This window comes from Pieris rapae, chromosome 13, assembly GCF_905147795.1.
Source record: "Pieris rapae chromosome 13, ilPieRapa1.1, whole genome shotgun sequence".
Taxonomy (NCBI): domain Eukaryota; kingdom Metazoa; phylum Arthropoda; class Insecta; order Lepidoptera; family Pieridae; genus Pieris; species Pieris rapae.
This window is the reverse complement of record NC_059521.1, coordinates 9,695,189-9,720,099: the sequence shown is the minus strand read 5'-3', so window position 1 is coordinate 9,720,099 and position 24,911 is coordinate 9,695,189. Positions and strand designations below refer to the sequence as shown.

The window sequence follows — 24,911 nt, the reverse complement described above, 5'->3', positions numbered from 1 at the left end:
CAAGAATTTATTTAAATAACCCGCCAAAAACAATTATAATATTGATAGTATAATAATAGTAATCATCAATATTAATAGATTTGAAATTTCATAGATAGCATAGCTTTTGTAACTGGATTCAACTTGAATCCAGTTACGATTTATAATCCCTTTTGATTTTCTGCCATAATTTAATTGCCATTTTTATATGTATATAGATATATTAGATGGCCTGTGGCATCTAATGAACGCACGCCATTTCTAAATGAAACCAATTATTACCAATTAACAATGAAGTAATTGAGACAATAGATAACAGTAATTATCCTCTTGGGAATTAAGGCTTTATGGTCAATATTCATATAATGTGAATTTGTTTGAAAACGTTGCCAAATTTGAGAAATAATTACTGCTATTTTTACGAAGTACGTCATAATAAACTTCATACAAATCGACTTATAATGTATGAAGGAAAATACAAGAAATAAGTAGGATATTTCATGAAAAAAGTACTTTCATAAATATTTCATGAAATACGGTTCATGTCTGGCCAAATTTCAACAAAAAATATTATTAAGGTATTTTTACAAAATTAACAGAAACAGCTTATGTTTGCGGCAGCGGTGATAATTATTGTCCGGGACGTACAGTCTTATAATCTGTCCAAGCAAGTATGCGCCTTCCGTTTCGTTATATAATTTATCTAAAGCCAAACTTCATCATAGCTTAATCGCTATCGAACTTCGTAGGATAAGAGAAGGAAAGATACGGGTTATAATATCAACGAAACAGGACCCCAACAGTATAAAACTTAACTGTCGAACTTATACATTGCAAAAGATTGGTCGATTATACACACACTGACAATCCCGGATCTAGATTAAATGAGAAACACGAGTCACTTGCTTTAAGGTAATTTTATAATACTTAATTGTTTTTTAGACAATGACAAAATCCTTATACATATTATACTCGTAATCAATTTGAAACCTAACTAGAAATTAAACTAATTTCTATAATTAATAAAACGATATGAAATATTTCCCTGGTTTAAATTAAAAACAGATTTTCTTTTAGACTGTTGTCTCACTAATGCCAAAATAATTTGTATGACAATGGTCACGTGACAAAGTGTCACTTTCAAAATATTTAATCCTTTAATGAGTGACGCCCTTCGAAACGTGAATTTGCCTGTGGCTCCAGCCTGTATTTGCCGTCGCTTTGGGGTCTGAGATGTATGAACTAGAGTTGACTGCGTCTTTATGTAATTGTAACCATATAGGTCTGTGGTGCTGAACAACGATGGTTAATAAAAAAAGAGTGTGTGTAGTTATGTACACGCGTTAGAAGTTATACTTCTTTGGCGTATGGAAATAAAAAAATAACTAAAGAAAGAAGATAAATATTACAATTAATCAATAAGATTTTATTTAAATAAATAAATTATTAGTAAATACTATCCGTTGTAGATGAAATTAATTTAAAAACACTAAAATAATATTTATTTATTCACACTGTTTAATTGTATTGTTACGAAACACGTGTTCTAAATATAAAAGTACTAAAATATACAACTTGAACATAGTGATAGATTTTCATACCACCTAGTCCTAACTTTACGATGTTGAATTTAGGAGTCCGGAGGCGCGCATCGTAAAAATCCACTGTCATCATTTTTCTCAATCGCGCTAAAAGAAGTATAACTTCAAAAATGCGGTATAAATCTTTTTATAATTTAAAACAATAAAACTATTTTATTTTAACTGAATTAAAACTCGAATAAATGTCTCGAAAAAAAATGGCGCCGTACAATGAGTAAGCCACAATTTTATATTTAATTTATTTATACATAGTTTAGTCTGTGATTTCCTTCGAGACAGTGATCGCGAGACGCTTGATCTCGTATTTTTTTGTCGATTCAATAGCTAATTGGTTTTAGCTTAAAATATACCGTGTAATTGTCTTTCGATTCGCGGAACATTTACAAACTCGTTGAATAACATATTTAAATACAACAATAACTAAAATCTGAAAAATATAATCTCAATATAGTAGTAAAACTCAGATTTATAAAATTCTCTCAGCAAAAAGAAACCAATTCTCAGAAGGGCTAGTTTTATAGACATATTGTCCTAAGTGGGGCAGAGGACGTCTATTGCGTTGCCTGGAGCCAAACAATAAACATAAACCAAAAGCTCGTGGTTCACCTACAGCTGACCTTCAAAATGTTTGACTGAAATCCAGAATTTGAATATTTTGAAAACATTTGTTGCCTGGCTAAATGTATAAGGCAATATCACTTTATTGCAATGCTGTGGTGTTGTGTTATCAACAGAATAACGATTTTAATAATATTTAATAATGATGTTTTTTATAACAGTAGGTATTTTTATGTAACTTTTAAAACACAAAATGAATAGACGAGGTATGTATACAAATTTAATACGGAAGTGAAAACGACTTTTCGGAAAAAGTTGTGAATTCTTGATCATGTCTTATGTACGTGTAGAAAACGAAGAACACCAATTCATTAATACCAATGCTTTTATAAGGAGAGTGTTGAGGATTATAAAAGTGATGAATTTATTAGCAGTACGTGTAGGTTTATCAAATAGATATGTAGACGTAATATGGTACAATAAGTATGTCGGTTGGGATATTGTACAATGAGTTGCGCAGCCGAATGTCGAAAGAAAGTGAACGCAACGCAGCCATGGTAGCAGTCGTTCGTGAACCGCTGAGTTGGACTGTATCGTGAGCCATTAAAATAAACCGCGTAATTCAAAAATGGAATAGAACTGTCGCTGTCAATTAGATTTATTACAAAATGGATCTAGTGTCGGAAGCTAGCAGCGGGTCCCGTGTTTTGGCGGCAAGGCATATTGCAACTCAACTACCCGATGTCAACAAAGCTATAAACACAACATTGTTGTGCCACAGTTATAGTATTACACCTGACACAGGATCTTACTATGAAGGTAATTTTTATAACTAAAAGAACAGGCTAAAATTATATTGAAAATGTGATTTATTAAATAATTAATGTAAGTTGCATTAGCTGTTTACAAGTATTTGGATGTTCATAGTTACTATCTTATCTAACACTTGCAAATTCGTCTGCAAAGAAGAAATACTTACTTTTATTCTTTTAAATCCCAAAATGTTATCTATCAATTTTAACTAAAAGCAGTATAACTGGTCCAGTATTCTGTAGTCTATAAGTGAAAGCGTCAACAACTCACTAAATAGCATTTCCTTAACTTTCTTGAACTATTTCCTCGTATAAACACATTGTATTTTTTTAGAATTCACGTTTTTTTAGTATATATATGAATATTATTTTGTTATATTAACTTTTATTCGTAATAAATTTGAAAGCTTGAAGTAACTATTGTGGTTTTAGTATAAGCAATATATAATAGCAAGTATAAACTACAAATTAAACTAATTAATTATGTATTTGTAAATCGATATGAAACATTTTCCTGATTTAAAGTAAAACGGATTTTCCTTTAGTTATTTGCTTGTCCAAAGACAGTGTTGCCGGCGTCAATATTATTTATTTTCGATAGGATTTTTTCCTCGATACACTATCTAACACAAGTGCATTTACAATTCGACCCAACAATTTTCTAGCGCGTCTATAAATTATTCTTGTCTATGTTCGAGCAGTGTTATTTGTATCTTCAGGTATATAATTTATTTATTTATTTATTTATACATTCTAAAACAATGTATATGCCCAAAAAATACAAGAAAATTTGACATCACAAATCTAACACACATACACATCAATTACATTAGAACTTAAGCAATTTATCAAAGGAACTAAAGAAACGGCCACAAAATAAACAAAAATAAAACAAAAAACAAATTATTAATAATAACTAATAATATAACAGTAACGAACTAAAAATATAAAAATAACAATAATAAACAAACAAAAATTAAAACTTAAACCACATTAAGATTTAAGAGTCTGCAAAACAAAGTTACGGAATGTTGGTAGACTGTTGTAAAACACATCAATATTTTTATCAATGTTTGGAAGATTGAATCGTATAAAACTGTTGCAAAGTGTTCAGGAAAAGACTTAAACGATTTCCCGTTTCGAGCCTCCTTGAATTATTTATGAACTGATAACTGAATTTAAATTAATACCAATACAAAAATTTATTGATATAAGTCACTTTAAATAATACGCAATACAAAAGGAGAAATCTAAATTATGAATTTTAATTCTTATTTACTTCTCTAAAAAGGTGAAGCTGTTGAAAAGTATATAATTTATAGCAGTTAGGTCTCAGTTTATGCACTCGCGCTAATTTTCGACTAGAATCGTTAAGTAACTTATAATAATAATACGATTGACAATACTATCGGGAATCTTATATTATTCATGTTTATTAAGTTTAAAAAAAACTGCTAAACGTAATAGTGTTGGCTAAAAACTGACAATTTAACTCTCCAAAGATCGTATAATGAACTGTAAAGAATAGCCTTATGCAGTCATCTGAATGCGCAACCGTCTTAGACCGGCACGGCTACCAACCGGCTTTCCTCATAAAGAAGGTCCCCATCGTATAATGAATAAAAGTTACAAAAATCTTTTTACTTCACAGTTTCCCCATAAGTCCCAAGTTTAATCAAAAACCCATATTAATGAATATTTACACCTACACGAAGCTGTGAAACTGCTGACTAAAGATATTGCATTTTGGTCAACTTATGCAGTTATAATTATTTTTATGCAGTATTTTTTTATTTGATATTAATTAAAAATGTGGTATGAATATAGAATTATCTACCGGACTCAGACTAATAGGCTTATGAGTATTGGCCGCAGCTATATTACGTCATCGGGTGTTAGGTTTATTTTAGTTACGGAATTTCTTGATTCGGTCGCCGCGCTCAAAGCCCACGATAAAATCTATGTAATAACTAACCAACTGTTAAGTTGATTAATGTTAAACTATTATGTTAATATCAATTACGTTAATTAAATTCTCATGTCTAAATCTTGAACTTTGTTGATTTTAATAGATAGCCTATAAATAGATAATAGGTCACAATTCTAAACCATACAATGATTTGATAAAATAATGATAACATAGATATAATGGTCTTGAAGATAAAATCTAGATCGAATGTTACACAGATAAATCATCCAACCTCTTCATAGAGTATATTAATTTTGCTCGTCGTTCCTCAGTCTCTAGAAATATTCATTATGATAAAATATTTTCCTTGAACCCGTTTTGTCTATGACTAAACACAAATTATTAAATCAAATGGAAAGTGATCGTGAATCGTAGAAAGCATTATTTGTTCTATTAGTTTTAGCCATGAATTGCTAGCTGTAATCATTTAATTCATCAAAAATGTATTAATGTCATTGATACTATGAAGAGAGGACGATACTTTGCAATTAAAACGAATTTAACAAGTTCATACAAATCTACTTGACTGTAATCTTATCATATTGCGTTATCTACATCCAAATCAGCATGAAAGATTCGATATGAATTAAGCTATGACCATAAAGTTCTCTTTAAATACCAACAGTCGATAAAGATATGTCAGAGTAACATATAAGAACAAGAAGAGGTTGGAAAACCGTTGAACGAGTGTATCTAATTTTTAAATTATATTTCAAAAAAAATGTGTGAATAAATTTCAATCAAACAACCGTCGTATTAAAAACCTGACAAATAATAATTTAATGAGAACCTGCTAATTAAGACTTCTAACGCTTTTACAAAGAGCTCTTCAAAGTCCTAAAACTTTAAATATAATAGTTTGTAAAAAATCCCTTTCTATGTATATAGCAAGAGCGCTGCAAATTTTTGCAGGCGGAGTGTGGAGCGTAAGTAACTTTTTACACTTTTAAGTGCTGATAAAGACCTTTCGTCACTGCAGTTGGTAACACTCATTATCAAAAAAAACTTAATAAAATAGACATACAGAGAATAAACATGAAATATCAAAACTTTTAATTATCTGCAGACTGCAACCAAACCCTTTGGGCTTCTGGTAGAAATATAATGCTCTGCGCTAAATGGACGCATTATTCTAGGAAGGTTTTACGTAAATCAGTGACATATAGTTGTTCTATTTTAGACTTTTTACTTGGATTTTTTTCGAGGTTTTGACATATTTTTAGTACCGTCGATTCTTCATCTAATGTAGGAACCAAAATCTGCCATCTGCTTGTAAATCCAGTTAACAGTTCATTTATATTTTGTCTCGGTCTAGTTGAAATATGCAAGGGATGATGCTAACAAAGATGTTATGTCTGTTTGTCTGTCTAAGACGCAATTAGATATTCGCGCCCTAGGCTGCAGCCTCATTACCCTAAGGGTTAATCAGGCCTTGCCTAAAAGCCACTGGTTTTCTTGTCTTTTGTGTCTAAAATTACTTAATTTTAACCTGGTTGATTACTGTGCAGCTGAAAGGTGCTAATGGAAGTAGATGTCAAAAAAAATGTATTTGTGTACTAGTGTACACACATAAGAAGTGATACTTCTTTATGACCTAATTTTTCGAAAACTGATTAACTATATGCAACTTTATCTACAGAAATTGGTTATATAATGTTAAATTAGACAATTTCTAAATTAAATAAAAAAACTAAATACATATATGTACTTAAATTCTAAAATATATTATAATTTTTTTGTAAATTAACTAATCATTACAGAATTAGAATTTCATTAATTGTAATAGAATTATTACTAACATTGTTTTCGTTTTTATATATTTTTGTTATTAATGGCTCGAAGCCATTAATCTCTTCGAATGAACCGTAGTAGGCACAAGAAAAAGATTGCGCTGAACGAAAAAATAGGACGTAACCGAAAAATGTGACGGTAATTTTTTTCCAACGCCGATAAAGAAGTTTCACTTCGAAAATGAAACTTTCCCTACACATGGTATACAGACACGAAAAGGAATCTCATATCTCTATAAATCTTGAGAATGGTCCTGTTCGATGTCAGGGCTAGCGAGTATTATATGTAATTACAGTAATTTAAGAACCCGTGTTGTGTTTTTGTTGCTATGGAAATATTGTTTTAATCAACAAAATTCAGCTAGATCGAACGAGTTGATATCTGCTTCATCTGATACAGCCGTGATTTCTGTTATTTCGAGACACGTAAAACATTGTAGAGATACACAAGAACACTAGTAATATATGAGATAATAAGTTTTAAAAAAAAAGCAGCGTTGGTCTCGTTACTTCAGCGTGCGAGTAGCAGTAGAGCAGATTCCCTGAGTCCGTAGGTTCGAATCCCGTCTGTGCAACAATAGATACCAACCAACGGTGAAGGATAACATAATGGGGAAATCGGCTTGCCAAATTAACTTGCCTATTACAAATGATCATGAAACAGATAGAGAAATCTGAGACCTTAATTAAATTACACTAAAGTTCTTATTGATACATAATATTTTAATGTATAAATTTTATTTTAATTTTAAATAATGATAGTAGTGTAAATCTGTTAACGATACGTGAAAAAAATTGGCAGTGTTTATGCACGAAGGAATTGCGTTTTGGCAGCTGTTAGCAATATTTTAGCTAATTAGCATTTGACAAACTGATTTTGACTTGATTATTTTGTTGTATCAGGAAGTATTTGTTCAGTACCTTAGGGTTAGTTAAAAGTTTGTTTTTTTTCTGAACACTGCCTGGTTAAAATAAGTGCATTATTTTAAACGTCTAACGAAAACGATAATGTCTCAATTTTCCATTATATACATAATATAATAAACGAATTCTATTCTAGTGTTACCAGTTCATTCCATTAAGTTTAAAAAACCTACGCCCAAAGAGCACTTCTCAAGAATGCAGAGAAGATTTGTTATAGAACAAGGGGCAAACGGGCAGGAGGCTCACCTGATGTTAAGTGATACCGCCGCCCATGGACACTCTCAAAGCCAGAAGGCGAGTGCGTTACGGGCTTTTTAAGAATTGGTACGCTCTTTTCTTGAAGTAGCCTAAGTCGAATTGGTTTGAAAAACGCTATTTATAAATGTAATTTTAATTCATGTAAAGAACCAATGTAATCTGCCCCATAGTGACCATGTAAGATATCTTGGCTTGGACATTAATCGTGGATTAAGCCATTTATTAGTACACGTTAATAATTGTTGTTCAACAAGAGGTTTAAACACAACTCTGCTCATCTCATATAAAAAACCGTCCAATCTTTCCTCCACACACCCAACTTAATCGGAGAATTGTCTAAAGTTTTCCAAGTTAAGATTACTTTGACCAAAATATCTTTCGTCTGGTCACTCATGACCGCAGCCATGATTTCCTGATCCGTAGCCAAAATTAGGTATGAAAGGCAGAAGTTATTAACCTATAACCTTCGCAGATTCCGTAAAATATTTCTGGTTAACAATATTATAGGAACCGTGTTTAATGATGCGATGTCCATGGCAAGTATTTTTTTTAATTGCAGTCCTTTTTGCTTCCGGATTATAATTTGTAAGATGGCGATTCTTCTATTTTTAGAGGGCTTATCAATTTTAATTCAGTTTGTTTATGTATTAAATTTTACAACATATATCATACCTGCAATATGTTACAAGCTTTTTAAAATACGACAAATACGGTAACAGAAACGCTACAAAAATACATATAAGTACATTGACAACCTATTAAAAATGGCCAGCAAAATAGCGGAGTAGGTATAAGATAGGAAACACTTTTTTACCGGATTGAAGTTATGTATTATTGTAAACTTAACTTGTCGGATAAATTTAAAATTATGTTAAATATTAATAAGTTTACAATAATACATAGCTTCAATCCGGTAAAAAAATGTTTTCTTTAAATGTGTAAAAGCTATGATAATAAAAGACAATATATCAAACTAGTGCTTGAGAAGAATTCGAATGAGAGGTGCCTAAAATCCTAGATAGGTTTTGCAGACGGACTTATAAATTATAATCTACTGACACTTATATGTAATATCTACTGATTTTCAACCTTGCTAATGAATATGGGACGACAATGTTAAATATTTGAAACTTTAACAACAAATTGTTAAACACTTTTATTAAATTTTTAAGAACGTTCTTCGTTTAGTTTTTTTTAACACACCGGTTTATGTTTTATTCTATAGCACGATTCATGTCAACCTTAGGTAATGCATTCTATGTTAATCATTAGCGCACCGCTTGTGAATAAATTAACTATCTGTTGAAATAAAGTTTTTCTTAAGTAATAATCGAGGTGATAATGGATCTTTGTTTCGCGATTTAAGACGGTCATGGTCGAAGGGCCGTGTGAAAGGTAGTTAAGCCTTTTCCAAATAAATCGAGAAATATCAAGGTTCTGAATTGTAAAAGTTTGCTTAAAGACTGTGTAAGTTGACTTGACATTTTGTAAACTGTAAACATCTTTTGATTATTGGCTCAAAGTCGGTGGTTTATTCTGTGAGCTTTAAAATTCTTATACAAGAAAGTGTATTGTGTGTTAGAATAAAATTTTATGTGGATTTATGAAAAACAAAAACAAATCACGCCGCCGACTTTTATAACAACAAAAGTGCGTGAGTACAAGGTACACATGTCAGAAGTGAAACTTCTTTGTAAATTAATTATAACTAAGGTACAAGCCAAAATAGATGTTCATGTGCAAGTATATGGTCACTTCATCTATTTGTATACCTATATTCACACTGTATACGTGCTAATGGTGATATAAAAAAATAAAAAAAACTGCGTTTGCTGAGACGTTGACAAGACGTTATGCGACAGAATTGCCATATAAAGTTTTAATATGTAACCTTATTTGTTAATTTCCTAATACTTTGTTAGTAAAGCATAATAGTTTTTTTAAGAGCACTGTTAGTGTTGGCCTAGTGGCTTTAGCGTGTCACTTAACCCCGAGGTCATAGGAACCCCGACTATGCACCCACTGACTTTCGGTCTATTTGCGAATTGAACATACTTTGGTGAAGGAAACATCGCTAGAAAACCGACTCAAGACGCAAAGTTTGGCGTGTGTCAGGCATAAAAGAACCTTCTTTCTTTAATAAAAACAAATTATGATATGGTTTAGGGGTTTTATTACACGTGCACAGAAGATTTATATATAAACCAGCTTTTTATTAGCTGTATACTTGTATAGATAAATAATTAATGCAGCGCCATCTACCGGGCTGATTTGTGAATCTAAACCATCCAGGGCGCTACCCAAATGCGTGCAAAATATTCATCCAAATCGGTACATCCGTTTACGAGTAGTTCATTGAAAGGTACAGTAGAATTATATATCTGTGGTCATAGATCAGACATTGATAAGTACATTTTTGTTCTGTATGACTTTATGAGGGATCCATATTTTAACAGCCTTTAAGATTTCTTCATAATTTCATTGCTTTCGCGGTAATGAGATTGCATTTGTCATATTCTAACTTTTAGCCACAGATATATAAATATATGTACAGATAGAAAATTGGTTTATTAATAATGGTTTATGTTTCCTTACAGCATTAAACGCATACACGTGGGTAATATTCCTTTGCGGAGTATTTCTTTTACTCGCGCTATGCATCCTATATTTTGCAACATTGCGAGCGGCGTGGACTCATTGGGCCGAATCGAAGTTGAATGTTGCCATCGTACTCAGCATTTACCCTGTAAGTACTTTTATTAATTTGGAACTTTATGTACACGAAGAAATTATAATTTGCTAACCGAATTTTTGTATGGTTTCATTAAAATATAGTGTAAGAAGGTAAGGGGAAAACTCGACATAGTTTTAGATAAACTACCGATTTAATTTATTTTATATATGTATATAATTTTTATTCACGTAAATAAACATAACAAACAAATATGCAGTATTTACAAATTTCTTAACCTACATGGTAATAATAAAAATAATTAAAAATTAAACCAAATTTAAAAAGATTGAAATTTTTTTGAAGCTTAAAAATTTGTGAAAATTTCAATTCCAATTACAAAACCCAAACCTTTTTTTATATACCATTTTAAAATGGCAGTCAGATTTCTACTTGCATTACATAATATATATAATTATAATTTGCTCTTTGACCCGGACTGAATTTGATATACCAACCGTCGCGGTCCCATTTACAACACCACTCAGACCTCATTTAATGAATTTTTGCCACACAATTAAATAATGTTTACTATGACCTCGGAAAAGTGTGTTACATATGTGCCTATATGTTCGGTGAAGCGGAAATAACACAGGTCACGTAATGCATTTAAGCAATCTTCCCAATTTCTAATACACAATAAACTTCTAGATTTATTAAGACACATGGAAGAGTCATAAATTATGTTTCTTTTATCTTCTGTCGCCGTTATAGTTAAGAGTCATATTATGTACTTAATATGTACTGAATTAGAGTTGCTACCCCATTTAAAAATTCAAAATACAATTGAGTTAAGTATTATATTGTCTTTAATACTCGTAGTATTACATTAAAGAGTTATAAAAAAACGCAGTTTTGAATTGGCGGCAATAGATGTTAATATTATCATACAATCAAATGTCGATTGGTCGCTGGCCCCTATAACACTCGAAACGTCTAGAAAAAATTAAATTCGTATATATATTCGTTAAGTTGATTTAATTACAAAATGTTCAGTTCTCTCTTATATATTAATTCTAAATCAAATATTTACAATTTTCGTAACCTACATATAATTAAAAATACATAGAAAATTAATACAAATTTAAAAAGATTAAAGTGTTTTTCTTTATATTGTTATTTTTTCATTGAAATCAATAGCAAAACAATACAGTAGGCTTAAAAAGCCGGCAACGTACTCGCGATCCCTCTGGCATTGAGAGTGTCCATGGGCGGCGGTATCACTTAACATCAGGTGTATGTTTATAACAGGTCTGCTGGCATTAATTACCATGGTACTTATATTTATATATACAAACAATTTAATTCGGAATTAAAAATGAATATATTATGTCCTATTAGGTCTTTAGATAAACTAATTTGAGTGTGCGACCAACCAAGCTCCAGAAGATAAACCAATAAACATATGGAAATTGTTTATTGCCCTAGCGAAATTAGAGAATTATCACTAAATAAATTCAAAGCCCTCGTTAAAAGTAATTTAATTAATAAAGCCTTTTATAAATGTGACGAATACTTAAATGATCCTAATCCTTGGGATTGATTTGCTTCAGTTCAAACAAGTTGTATTAAAAACTTGGCGATTGTAAAGAGTGGCGGAAAGTTTCTTGCCAGTTCTTCTTACCCGTTCTACGCCCTTGACTTGCGAACTGGTTGTAAATGTAAATTTATAACTAATTTAATTTTTTGACGTTCACAAGTGTACATGTTTACCTAGATGAATAAAGATATTTTTGAGTTTGGGTTTGATACATTCATTAATGAAATATATTTTTGCTATTATAAGTTACGATGTTGATTGTCAGTAATTAAGGGTGTGTTAATGTTATCTATATCTTAACTACTTTGCTCTTTAAATCAATAAATTAATTTAAAGTAATCAAGGCAATATTGTCTTTCAGTGAAAAATTATGAAACGTTTTAGTTATTTAGTATTCGCAAGTCTAGTATTGGGCACTTTGCCATGCTAAATATATTTTGTCTTGTGTGCATCTTTGACTATTTGAGAGACTAGAAATTTATTGAAATAAATTGAGGTTCAAGTTTGTTTAATTCCGGAGATGATTCAAATTGTATAATATTTTTAAAGAATGGTTTCTGTCTACGTATATCTTACAGTCCTATTCAAACCTTGATTAGTTTATGATAATGCCATATGTAAGAATTGAAACCGTGTTTATAAAAATGATTTTTTTGGGAACAATGATAAGAGAGGAAGACCGCTCATGAGATGGGCTGATGATATCATCAAAACGGCTGGCTACTTTGGTTCTAGCTTGATGATGACAGAGATACCTGTCAAACTAATTAGAAAATAGTTGTTATTAAGTATGTATAAAAATTTGTGAGATTTATTTAATTTTTAATTCAATAATGTAGAATTAAGATTACTAGAAATAAATAAAAGGGTTTTTATTTATTATATAAAAAATCATAACTATGTAACAAATACGCTATAGTCTAGAGTCGGGAGTTACCGCAAAGTAGGGTCAAAAACGTATTGGAAATCGACAATAAATCAGAGAATGCGGTCATCATTTTGAAGTCTTGATTTAGAATACCAACCACAATGTTTGATCTTGACTATTGAAGAATAAAAACCTATAAGAAATACATAATTTTTAAGTATTGTGTAACTAAGCTTTGATGAATGATTATGTATAATTGCATAAATATCCATCGCAATTTGAAACAACACGTCATTTGTATTACAAATTACAAAACAATCTTACGATGACGTACTAGTCCAAGTCATCTGTAAGAAAGAGATAGAGAGAAGAGGAAAACAGCTGAGACCATATATTATCTAGTTCTGTCTTTACTATGTTTTCTGAAAGGGTGTAAGGCTCTTAAGATGTCAAGCAGAAGACGATAAATGGATGGGATAAGCGTTAACGACAGCTGCAAGGTTGACATCATACAAAATCTAAAAGACGTGTATTAGCTACTTAAAGAAAGGTTCAGCCCCCCCCATACTATCAATTCTGATGATTTAGAAGGCTAATTTTGGACAGTTAGCGAACGTATTAAAATCCTCCAAGTCACACCTGAAGTTTTCTTCGGTTGAAGCGAGAGATATAAACAGGACGATATCCGTCCTGTTTATATTTAAATAATATTTTCGGAGTTGTGCGGCCGGCTCCTAGTGTATCATCAAATAGGCTCTGAAACATCCCTCACCTACACTATCAACACCACTCTTGTAAACTTAAAATAAACAATTATAGTGCTGGCCTAGTGGTTTTAGCGTGCGACTCTCATTTCTGATTTGAGTTCGATCTCCTCGCTCTTTCTTGTCCGGTGAAGGAAAATATCGGCTTGCCTACAAAGTCGATGGCGTGTGTCCGGTATAGAAACCTACTTGCCTATTAGATTGACAATTGATCATGAAATAGATACATAAATCAAAGACCCAGATCTAAAAAGGTTGTAAGCGCCACTGGTATATTGTATGAGATATATTAATTGATCAAACTTAAGATCCGTAAATACACATAGTACATATATACATATAAATTACGATTCCTAACATTAGCAACATTTACTCACTAATTACCTACTCGACTGAGGAGATTTGCTTGGATTAAAACCTGTTTATATTGCATAAAGGTTTCATAATAACGTTGGTATTTCTGCTCGTACAGGAAATATTGGTTTTAGCCGCTAAATTTTAACTTTCTCTTAAGAAGAATCTTTTAATTTTATTCTAATAACTAAGCGGCATTGGTTCATATTTCTGTCATTTTTACTTATGCAAATCAATATTGGTTTGCCGGAAACACGTTTTTTGTATATTTTAACATCCATACAAGTCACTGTTGATTTAAAATTATTCTATATTACATCAATTAACACAAGATTTTCGTAAAATCTACCTTACCGTCATACAGGGAGACGTTCATAAAGAGATACTGTAAACTAATCGGGTTATACTTACACACAATTATTTATCTTATGGATATGAGTTTAAAAATAGTCATCAATTTTGATAAAATTAATTGCGTCAGTTGCGTTACAACCGTCTTGGCATGAGATTTCTGTATCTGTTTCATGATAACATACGACAAAAAGGTTTAGGAGCCAGCCAGGTCCCACACGCCGTTTTCCTTCAACGTTTGAGCGAATTTTTAATGCGCCAACAGATAGACAGTCTATGGGCTAGGGTCGAACCAACGATCTCAGGTAGACGAGCCCAAAAGCCACTAGGCATAAACGGCTCTGTCTTTATACAAATTCTTTATTCAAGACCATTAAGCATGAAACTCTGCAGCAACGATTTTTTGATTACAGATCGTCGCAGCCGCAGGATTAGTGACGATATTGGTCCCTCGAGCCAGAATAATTTCTGAGGCGATAGCGCAAGAGTCTGTGATGATTGCGATGTATCATCTGTATTTCATGGTACTCGCTGAATGCGGTGGCGCTCAACAACTAGTCAGGTGGGTTCGCTTTGTTATTAAAATACCCCAAAAAAGAAAAAAGGCAAGCGTGATTACTAAGTGACATAATTGTAAAGCATTAATCTGATTCCGTCACACCCTTACAAACAGCCCTCATCTAGAAGCACGATGAAGATTTACTCCTTTGTTGTTGACTTCCCCAGGAGCCGTATTGCATATGCATGATTTGGATGGTTTTTTATAAAAACAGCAAAGAAGTGAAACTTCTTTTCCACTTACACCTTTCTTAGACTTATAAAGGTTCATTTAAGCAGCGCATAAATAGGAATCTCTTACGCCACATCCACGAAGCATCAGGTGGGATTGTGGTCAAACGTCTGTCCAATTCTGTATAAAAATAATATAAATACAAGTATATTAGGATTAGTACAAATGGGGCAATTATATTTATTTCCTATTTCTAAAATTTCCAGACGGTCAGGAGGATCTCAAATGGAGACCCGAGTGCTACCGTGCTGTTGTTGGCCATGCTGCATTCTGCCACGGCCTCAAGTTAAGAAGTAAGCTAATTATGTCTGTAGATATACTGATACCGGCAAACATCTTGAAAAAATGTTCTTGGCTGAGCAGAAGCGATTTTAATATCGCATTTACATTCAGCCTTAGTGAGCAGGGAAGTGGGCAGGACGAGTGTGTTAACGCGATGCTTCGTCGTAAGAACATTCGTCCTGGCCACTTCCCTGCTCATTACGGCTGAATGTAAATGCGGCATTAGGTATTACTGGGGGGTAATATGTCGATCGCGTGATTGGTAAATATTGCGCTATTTTCCCCCACTCCCTTGTTTAATGCAAAAGAAGTTTGGCGGCATCTCTACGTCCTTTCAACCATGAAATCTGAACATCACATCTCTTAGATTTAGCCTTAAACATAGCCCGTTTGACTCCCGTCAAAAATGTGTATAGTATTTGAAACAGAGTTATAGATGTTATTTGCGTGTGTTGTTTTAATATTTTATTATGTCTATGAAGAATTGAAATATACTTTTCATGTGTTCTTTAATTTTGTTAGTTCGTTATTCTAATATTTGTTTTCTTTGTGTCTAGCCTACGTAATGTTATTTGTGTACCTTTTGAATATTTTAAAAGAGAATATTTACATTATCTGACCTTCTAACCTTATAGCAAGAAACCCAACTAAAAATGACACGTTTTAACAAAGTCTATTATTCTTTTCAGAAAAAGCCTAACATGGCTGCGATATCTCGTACTGCAGATGCCGATTTGCCAAGCCATTATTTACATTATCATTCTCATCCTGTGGGCAGAAGATATGGTGAGGAATATTTGTAATTATTTCCATAATTATTATGTTTTTAGTTAGAAATATTAATATTTATTTATTTATTAAAGTCAATTTTGTATCCATTTTGTGACCACAGATCGGCGATGCTCAGGCTTTTGTCAACTTAAAAACCCTTTAAATGACAATCAACGATAATTTTGTAGTCACTTTTTAATTTCATTATTCCTTAGGATGGAATTTGTTACCTGGCATTGCTGTATTATTATTGCTCTGACGACTTCTTTGAAAATTTAATAGCCAAGTCAAGCCAACCAAGAGTGACTAAACTCATCGCCGGCCTTTCTCAGAAAAACCTGCTCTTGCGCCAGTATCAATGATTAAACTGTACTTTGATAAAGAAACAATTATACTTAAACTTTTGTCCAACAAAACTACACCGGATTATACTAAATTTTACATTCTAACTTGTTATCATTGATTAATTTTGAAGATATTATGAAGATATAAATAAACCTATTTTACCGTTTAAAAAATAAGTCTTTCAACAATTAATTCACATTTTGAAGTTTGTTTCACGTAATTTAACCTTAAGGTTAAATTGATTAGACTTATAAGTTATAAATAATTCTAAATTTAACATTAATTAATTTTTGCATGTGATTCATTGATTCATATGCTTCCAATACGCGCCATATTTTTGGAGTTTTATAGCTGACTGTACATTCACTGTATAATAATATAAATTAATGGCACATAAAAGAAATAGTCGGGTGATTTCTGAATAAGCAGCGGCACGGAAAGGTTTGGAGAATCCGAAGGTATTGGAAATCTTGCTGGCGCTCTGGATTTACGGATTTATTTATTTATATATATATTGAGTTAAAGAGAGTTAAAGAGTTTTTTATTACAGCGAATTTAATAAGTCTTATTTTAAATTTGAACTAGCACAGCCTAATTACTTTAGTTTTTGAATTTGACTATCAATTATTATCTATAAATTATTGTTTAAGAAAGCAGATCCTCATACCGTTAGCTCGTCCCCATATATATAAGTCCATTAAGTTTATTCTTCAGTAAAACTCTTTTTATTTCAGGAATTATACGTTAACAGTTTCGTGTTCATCCAGCCATTTATCGCAGCGTCAATCCTCTCTGGAATTTGGGGAATGATGATGAGCATGAGGGCGGCTGCGGCGACCGGCGCCAGGCCAAGGGCGAGGTTCTTATTGGTGCAATTGGTGCTCATCATTGTGAAAGTGCAGTGCGGAGTTGCTAAAGTAGTTCCAGAGCTGTTTGTGTTACCTTGTTTAATGTCCTTGCATCCGACTGTCGTTGTGCATAGTAAGTATCATTTCTACTACAAATACATGAGTATCATTTTCGTGTATTGCAGATTTAAACAAAACAAAATCTACACTTTTAATTTTATTGCCAGTTCTCAAATCAAGGGCGTAGAACGGAAGATAACTGTCTATAAACTCTCCACCACTAAACATAAACAGGATACTAAAAAACAATTCATAATTGAACTAGTTCATAATATATGTTCAATAGTTTAACTTTAAACGCATTCGTTAACACGACTGCTGCAAAACATTATTTACGTCATTAATAACGTGAAAGTTTAGATACTAATGTTTTTTAACGATGGCAAATATCCACAATATGTTTCCAATTGCTTCCACAAGCACCGTATTCTCCAGATTAATGTGATTGTTGCTAAATAAAACCTCTTTGTTGCAGTGATTCAAAACATGCTTATGATGCTTGAAATGTTCTTGCTGTCCCTTTGGGCTTGGAGGCTCTACTCCAGTCCACCTGGCAAAGTTGCGGATAAGGTTCAACAGGTTGTGATCGCAGTTCTCGAAGACAGTACTAATTCACTCGAGAAGAGCAAAGACTTTGACGATAAATACCAGAATGCCGATGTTAAGATGTAAAATAATTTAGTGATCTGTTTAATATTAAGGACACAGAATGTACCTGAATTATGTACGAGTTTTAATAAAAAAAAAACAGAAATAAATATTTTATTTAAATTGACATTTTACATATAGAAAAATTAATTATTTTCACTTCCCTTATCATCGTCATTGCTTTGTGTTTCACCCGTTTCCTCAGAGGGTGTACCGGAACGTGAATGCTCAGATCCGTAAATATTGTGCAGTTCTTCCAATTTATAATGTATTTTTACACCCTTTGTGGTCGTATCGTTGACTTTATTTACAAGAGACTTCGTCTGTTCCTCTAGCCTTTTTAATCGGAGATCTCGTGCTGCAAATCTCGCTTCATGATCGTTGGATGTTGACGCTTCTGTTTGTGTTAGATTCTCATTTCGCTCTTCAACTTTGTCCTCCGTATTGTAATGCTCGTGAACGGCATTTATCTGATTTAAAAGTTCATCGCTGTTATCTACAACCGTCTGTATATTTGCAACTACTTCTGAACAACCATTTTCTAAATTGACAAGTCTTTCATCTTTTTTTGCTAAATATTCATCTTGCTTTTTAATATCCTCTAAAATTCTTTTAAAATCGACTTCAGGCTTACTTGTCGAAGCCACTGCCTCAGTGCCTTCATTATTAGTGTCTTGTGAGGTTATAGGAGTTTTATTGCTGTATTTTTCATGTAACGCGTCTAACTTTTCAGCAATAGCTTGTCCGTCATTTAAGGTATTCGTTATATTTGTTACGACTGCTGTACAGTTAGCTTCTAGTTCATCTAATCTTTTATCTTTTAGGTGAAGACGTTGATCCTGCTGCTTTATATTTTTTAATATGTTTTTATATTTATTTTCTGGCTCTTCTTCGAGTTGGGTTTCTTCATCTATATGTGCCATATTGTTATCAACAGATGTTGGAGTCTGTGAATGACCCTGAGATGTAAATTCTTCTTCAAAGTGTTTTGAAGTTTTGTGTTCATCTTTTATTATTACATCAGTATTTAACAAATCTGAACTAGAGTCCGCTGTAGAAAACTCTTCATGAGAGGAATCATTACAAATGTCAACAGCTTCGTCTTCTGTTTCGTCGCAAATCCTATCACTTTTTAACACCTCACTATTACAAGAATCATCTAATATTTCATGACACTCATCTTGTGTATCCAAAGAAAGATCTGCGACATCAATCATATCACTCACGGGATCTTCTCTTTCAGCTAAATTTAGATCTGCACTTGAGTCTACTGCTGCTTCTAACGACTTTTTATTTTTTCTGATTTTCTTCTTAGAGTCGGGAATATATTCACTTTCATCATTTGATTCTGATGATTCCTCTGACGGTCTCTCATCGCTGTAGCCACTTTCAGCAGAATGACTGAAATTGGTCGAATCTTTTAACTTTCTACTAGAAAACTCTCCTCGGAGTTTTTTCCAGTCTTGTTCTGTTTGAGTGTTCTTTTCTCTTGCTTGCTCCCACTTTTCTCTGCAGTATTCAAGCTCTTCTTTTAATTCATTCAACAGTTTTCGTTTTTGCTGCAATTCGTATTTGAGTATTTTCTCATGAGTGTGAAGTTGATGATGATGCTTGCGCAATCGGCCTACCACGTGCCATGTCTTACTTAGTTCAGTTGTAACAAGACACAGGCGTTTTTCTTGTTCTTGTAACCTCGTTTCCAAATGAGTGTTGAGTTGCTTCATGCGATTGACCTCTTTTATGAGGCTAAGTTTTTCGATGATCAAGTCCTGTCAATATAACAATTATTAAATTACTATTTTATTATTTACATAAGAGACACGTGGAAATTTTCAAGTTTATCTTTTTTGTGATCAGTGAAAGCGTTTGGCAGTCATCCAAGAATCTTAACAGTTACACCTATTTTTAAAAACATGCATCTTAGTCATTATTTTGTTTTAAGCGTAGTTGTTTTATTATGTTGATTCATACAATTTTGAAAAACACTTTAAATGACTCACGCATCTGGGATGGTAATTTATGCTTATTAATAATAAATTATCAGATTTATTTTCGTTTAATCGCAACATGATGTTATTTTTATTAAATTTTTAAGGTTTAATCAGTTTTAATTGATAGTTCAACCGACTGATCGTGCTTTGTGGATAAGGATTTTTTTTTTGCTGAAAACTATTTCAATATGTTTGAGGAAATATTTTTAACGAAGTTTTAAATAGTAATATATAATATAATATCTACTTGCCTTTAATCTAATATAAGTCTGACTAACACTGGGTACAAGGACTGGCCCAGATTTAGTTTCCACTGACTTATAGCATGTAGTAACTTTCTCGGCTTCGTTCGTTGTTGATTCTGTTTGGTGGCTTAAAAGCTCTATTAGAACTTTCCAAACTTTCGGAAGATTTTGGACAATTTCCTCGGCTCCATTGGGTCCTTGAATTTCTTCGCCTAAAATATATTTAACTTACTACAGTGCCATAATAATTGTAATTTTTGTATTGTAGCAAAAACCAACAACTTCTTATCCAACTCAGATTTTAGGTACAGCCCTTAAAACCGATTCTAATATATTGAAATGCTTAACCTTATCAGAAAGACAAATTGAAAATGCCGGCTAATTATTGTCTGTAGTTAAAAAAGTCTATGATCCACAGATTAAACATAAAATCTACGTTTTACACCAAAAAATTAAAAACTTGTACCTTTTTCGTTAACTTGTGATACTCTTTGGCTGGTTTCAGACTCACTATTGCCGTCAACTTGATTAACCAATTCTAGGAGTAATTTAGGTAACGCCGAAGAAATTTCAGACCCTTTCTCTTGTTCCGCCATGTGGATTAAAATGCCGTGATTCTCTTCCAATCTTGTAACTAGTTGATCTAGATCTTTTTTAGACTTATAACCTAGGATAACTTGCGAGAATAGCTGAAAAGGAAACATATTAAGAGCGTTTAAGATTCAACGATTGAATTTTTGAATGTGGAAATAGAATAGTATGGAACATTCTATTTTTAAAAAAGGGTGTAAGATTTTGAATGAAACCATAAACTACGCCTATGTAAGACCAAGGAGGCCAGGATTCATTGCAATTTGACATAAAACTTTAATTTCTGTTTTTCAGTCAATAAAATAAAAACAAATATCTTTTATACAAACCTTGTTAATAACCAACATTTCTGACTTCGTAACTTCTAACTCCTCTTTGCAAGCAGAGATTTCGTAATCCTTAACGTCGATTTCTTCTTCTAGTTTAGTTACTTTCTCTTTTAACTCTTCCACTTCAGAATTAAGTTGAGTACATCTTGAAAATTAATTATTACATTCTGATATTAAATTTACAACAAAACACAGAATTTTCTAAATATTATTTTCATTATGATACATATTGTTTGTGTAAATATATTTATATGGGTTGTGGAAACTTTTTTGGGTTAGATTTAAGTTGGCGGGGCGGTACCTGGTAGGTACGAGTAGTATCGGTGACCCCAGAGCTGGTCTCTCTTAACGTTTATGTATTCAAATACAGCAAGGAAATTATGCCAGCATTATAGGTTAAAGGCCACAGAGAATGGCAGGAGGAAAATTTAATTTGTCTACATTTATATTTATTAATAATTATTATTATTGCAGTGGACGTAAAGAATATTTTAAATACTAATTAATGTATGTTTGTTGTTGGAAATACATCAGACACCTTGAAAATTTTATCACGGAACGCCCATTTTACGGCTTTTTAAAAAATACTCACCTATAAATTGACTATTATCTATGACTTTAGAATGAGGTTTGCTGTCTCGACTCACAACTTTACCTGTGTATTATATAGAATGGGTTTTACCTTGTTTTCTCTACTTGATATAGCGATTTTTGATCGTCCAATTCCCTTACAAGCGCCTGTCTTGTTACTTCCGCTAAGCGCGCACGTTCCTCATAAAGCCCTCGCAAAGTTCTTATATTTTGCAGCTGACGTTCGTACTCCTGTCGGAGATCTGTAGATAGCATATTTGCTTCTCTATCAGCGAGAGACTGCTCGATTTCAGTCAATTTGTTTTTTAACTGGAACAGAAGTAGTGTTTTACATATCATGTGCTTATTTTAAAACTGTTTATGAATTTAAAAGTGCCATTTTGTATGTTAAACAAACCATTGTGGAACTAATCAAAGTATGTTAAGAAATGTTTCAGAAATTTTAAAAAGTTACAACGTTAGGATATGCCTAAAACGATTGTTTCAGAAGATAATTTAACCCACGTTACCTAATTTTATAGATTATTTTTTTTACTTTTGCCTATCTATATAAATAAAACTAAATAGCCAGAATGTATACGAACAACTGCATTGGATAATTCTTTTTTTTGTCTTGATGCCAGGGATGTTTGTTTGGATAAAAAAATATTGACCATTTATTGACAAATAAATCAATATTTCAATTATATTAATAATATTATATTAATTTGGTACAATCGTAGTACACAATCTTGCTGCGGCCGAATTAACGCCCGCGTTTTTTTTTCTCCCGAGAAATGAAGGGTACAGCTACTATCATATCATGTTTATTTTCTATATATTGTTTAAAATTGTTTTTGCGTATCAGTATTCAAAAATAGTTTAATTAATACACGTCACCCTAGTCATTTATTCCGTGTAAGGAAGATGTTTATAAGCTCGCAGAAGTCTATATTGGCTGTAATTCAAGTTTCCGAGCCAAATTGCTTGCTCGTAAAACGCATTACGCCGACCAAGTCTTTGACCGGAATATGTTAGTTCTTCATATCACATATAACATAAGCATAACGTATGAACTGAATTTACAATAGACTTTTAGTGTAACGCAAGAAGTACGACTCATAAAACTGCAATGGCTATCAATATATCTATCAAATTTATTTTTTTATTCTTTATTACTCAATATGTCATATGGAACATGGTGTAGTGGTTGCAGCTCCTTACAAACATTGTGTAAAAAAAAACTTGGCGATTAAAAAGAGTGGCGGAGAGTTTATTGCCAGTTCTTCTCTTCCGTTCTACGCCCTTGATTTGAGAACTGGCAGTAAATGTAAAATTAAATTCATTTAATATTTCTTTTTGTTGACGTTCATAAGTGTACATTGTTACCTACATCTTAATATATATATTTCTTGTGTGCGTGTGTATGTGACTGAACTCCTCCTAAACGACTGGACCGATTTAGACGAAATTTTTTGTGTGTGTTCAAGGGGTTCTGGGAATGGTTTAGATTCACAATTTTGTCCGCTGGACAATGTTTTTTTAATTAATTTTCAATTTATTAGTTGCTGTTGATTTTGGAATGTTTTACATTGGATCCGACAGACGGCGCTACCATCGCAGTGTCAAATTTTAAATAATATTCGAATTTTAATTAGTTATGGAATTAATCGAATACAGGATGTACGACACTTGACTACGCCAGCTAAAAGCTGATAAACTGAAATTAGTTACTTGGGCTAGTAATCTTACCTCAGTGAGTTGATCTTCACGCAAAGAAATTAATGTTTTGCTTACAGCAACTACTTCTTTCAGGGCTTTTATTTGCTTTAAAGATTCTGTATTCTGAGCGCTTAAATCAGCCATTTCGGAAAACGCAGCTTGTAACGCACTGTGAGAACTGGCTAGATCACATCTGAGTTTAATGTTATTAGCTCTTTGGTTTTCCATGTCTTGCGTCAATTGATCTAGTGTGTCTTTAAACATTGAGTATTCTTTATAATTTGGTAGATTCTCTGGTATCTCAATATCATTCCTAAGAAGGATATCTCTAAGATGTCTATTTTGTTCATAAAGCTTCAATTTTGACTTTCTTTCTTCTTCCAGGGCGTTTTCTAACCTTAGCTTATCAGATTTATGTTTAGCTAGTATTTCGCGTCTTTGTTCTCGTTTCAGACTTAATTCCCTTTTAAATTCATTCATTTCTTCTTCTTTAACTTTTGATCGTTCCTCATCTTCACTTACAGTATCATGAAATTGTTCTTCTGGAAAATCTTTATTACTTTCACTTAAAGCACTCTTATTTTCCATTGTTCTATCCTCAATATCACTTTTATGAGATGAGGCGGTGTTGGACGAAGAACCACTGATGATATTTCCCATTTTGGATCACTTTTATAAAGACTGATGACCGAATTTGACCAAAATACTTTAAATAAGACAAAGGATTTCTGACTATTAGATCAGATTGAGTATGAAGTTCGACTGCCCGAAATAGATTCGACGTCAGAAGCAGACGTGCGCCGACGCTTAAAGTGTACACAGAATTGGTGAACACGCCTCGTCCACGACGAAATGCTGTCAATTACTTTTTTCCCGGGTTATTTCAGGCATGTTGTGAAATACTGTGAATATTCGTATAAAAATGTCGCGCATCTTTACAAAAATTATCTGCTATAGTATAATTACATTTAGTTTTTCATACGTACATTGTACATACAAGAAAGTTAGTATTAATTTATTAATAGTGAAACTATTTTTTAACAATGTTAATTGTTGAGATTTATTGTTTTTATGTTATAGTGCTCTTGTTGCTAGTAAATCATAACTGGCGGTAAATTCAACGAACAAACGTAATAAATAGAAATAATAACTGTTTTATTAAATAAATTTAATTAGCATGAGATATGTGTTAAAATCTTTTGTTAATTAAATTTGCGTTC

General features: G+C 32.3%; 2 protein-coding genes across 2 annotated transcripts; one reads left to right on the top strand and one right to left on the bottom strand.

Moving 5' to 3' along the window:
- The first annotated feature begins 2,678 nt into the window (after positions 1 to 2,678).
- On the top strand, positions 2,679 to 18,370 carry LOC110995900 (organic solute transporter alpha-like protein). The gene is made up of 7 exons (XM_022263297.2): positions 2,679 to 2,957; positions 10,489 to 10,637; positions 14,913 to 15,061; positions 15,496 to 15,582; positions 16,261 to 16,357; positions 17,422 to 17,668; positions 18,071 to 18,370. Exons 1-7 carry the CDS (start codon positions 2,807 to 2,809, stop codon positions 18,265 to 18,267), a joined length of 1,077 nt encoding a protein of 358 aa, XP_022118989.2. The 5' UTR covers positions 2,679 to 2,806; the 3' UTR covers positions 18,268 to 18,370.
- LOC110995899 (GRIP and coiled-coil domain-containing protein 2) lies at positions 18,344 to 24,532 on the bottom strand. Its single transcript, XM_022263296.2, has 6 exons — positions 23,722 to 24,532; positions 22,082 to 22,299; positions 21,400 to 21,544; positions 20,946 to 21,168; positions 20,486 to 20,691; positions 18,344 to 20,012 (listed from the first exon to the last, which is right to left on the bottom strand). Exons 1-6 carry the CDS (start codon positions 24,349 to 24,351, stop codon positions 18,390 to 18,392), a joined length of 3,045 nt encoding a protein of 1,014 aa, XP_022118988.2. The 5' UTR covers positions 24,352 to 24,532; the 3' UTR covers positions 18,344 to 18,389.
- Between the last annotated feature and the right edge of the window lie 379 nt (positions 24,533 to 24,911).

Bases quoted from the DNA above. Each gene is read 5' to 3' on its own strand.
- LOC110995899 (XM_022263296.2), bottom strand. From the start codon at position 24,351: ATGGGAAATATCATCAGTGGTTCTTCGTCCAACACCGCCTCATCTCAT. The intron at 20,692-20,945 runs GTACAAGTTTTT...AATATATTTTAG, and splicing joins ATCACAAGTTAACGAAAAAG to GCGAAGAAATTCAAGGACCC. The intron at 20,013-20,485 runs GCAAGTAGATAT...TTATATTGACAG, and splicing joins AGACTTATATTAGATTAAAG to GACTTGATCATCGAAAAACT.
- LOC110995900 (XM_022263297.2), top strand. From the start codon at position 2,807: ATGGATCTAGTGTCGGAAGCTAGCAGCGGGTCCCGTGTTTTGGCGGCA. The intron at 16,358-17,421 runs GTGAGGAATATT...TTTTTATTTCAG, and splicing joins TCCTGTGGGCAGAAGATATG to GAATTATACGTTAACAGTTT. The intron at 17,669-18,070 runs GTAAGTATCATT...TCTTTGTTGCAG, and splicing joins TCCGACTGTCGTTGTGCATA to TGATTCAAAACATGCTTATG.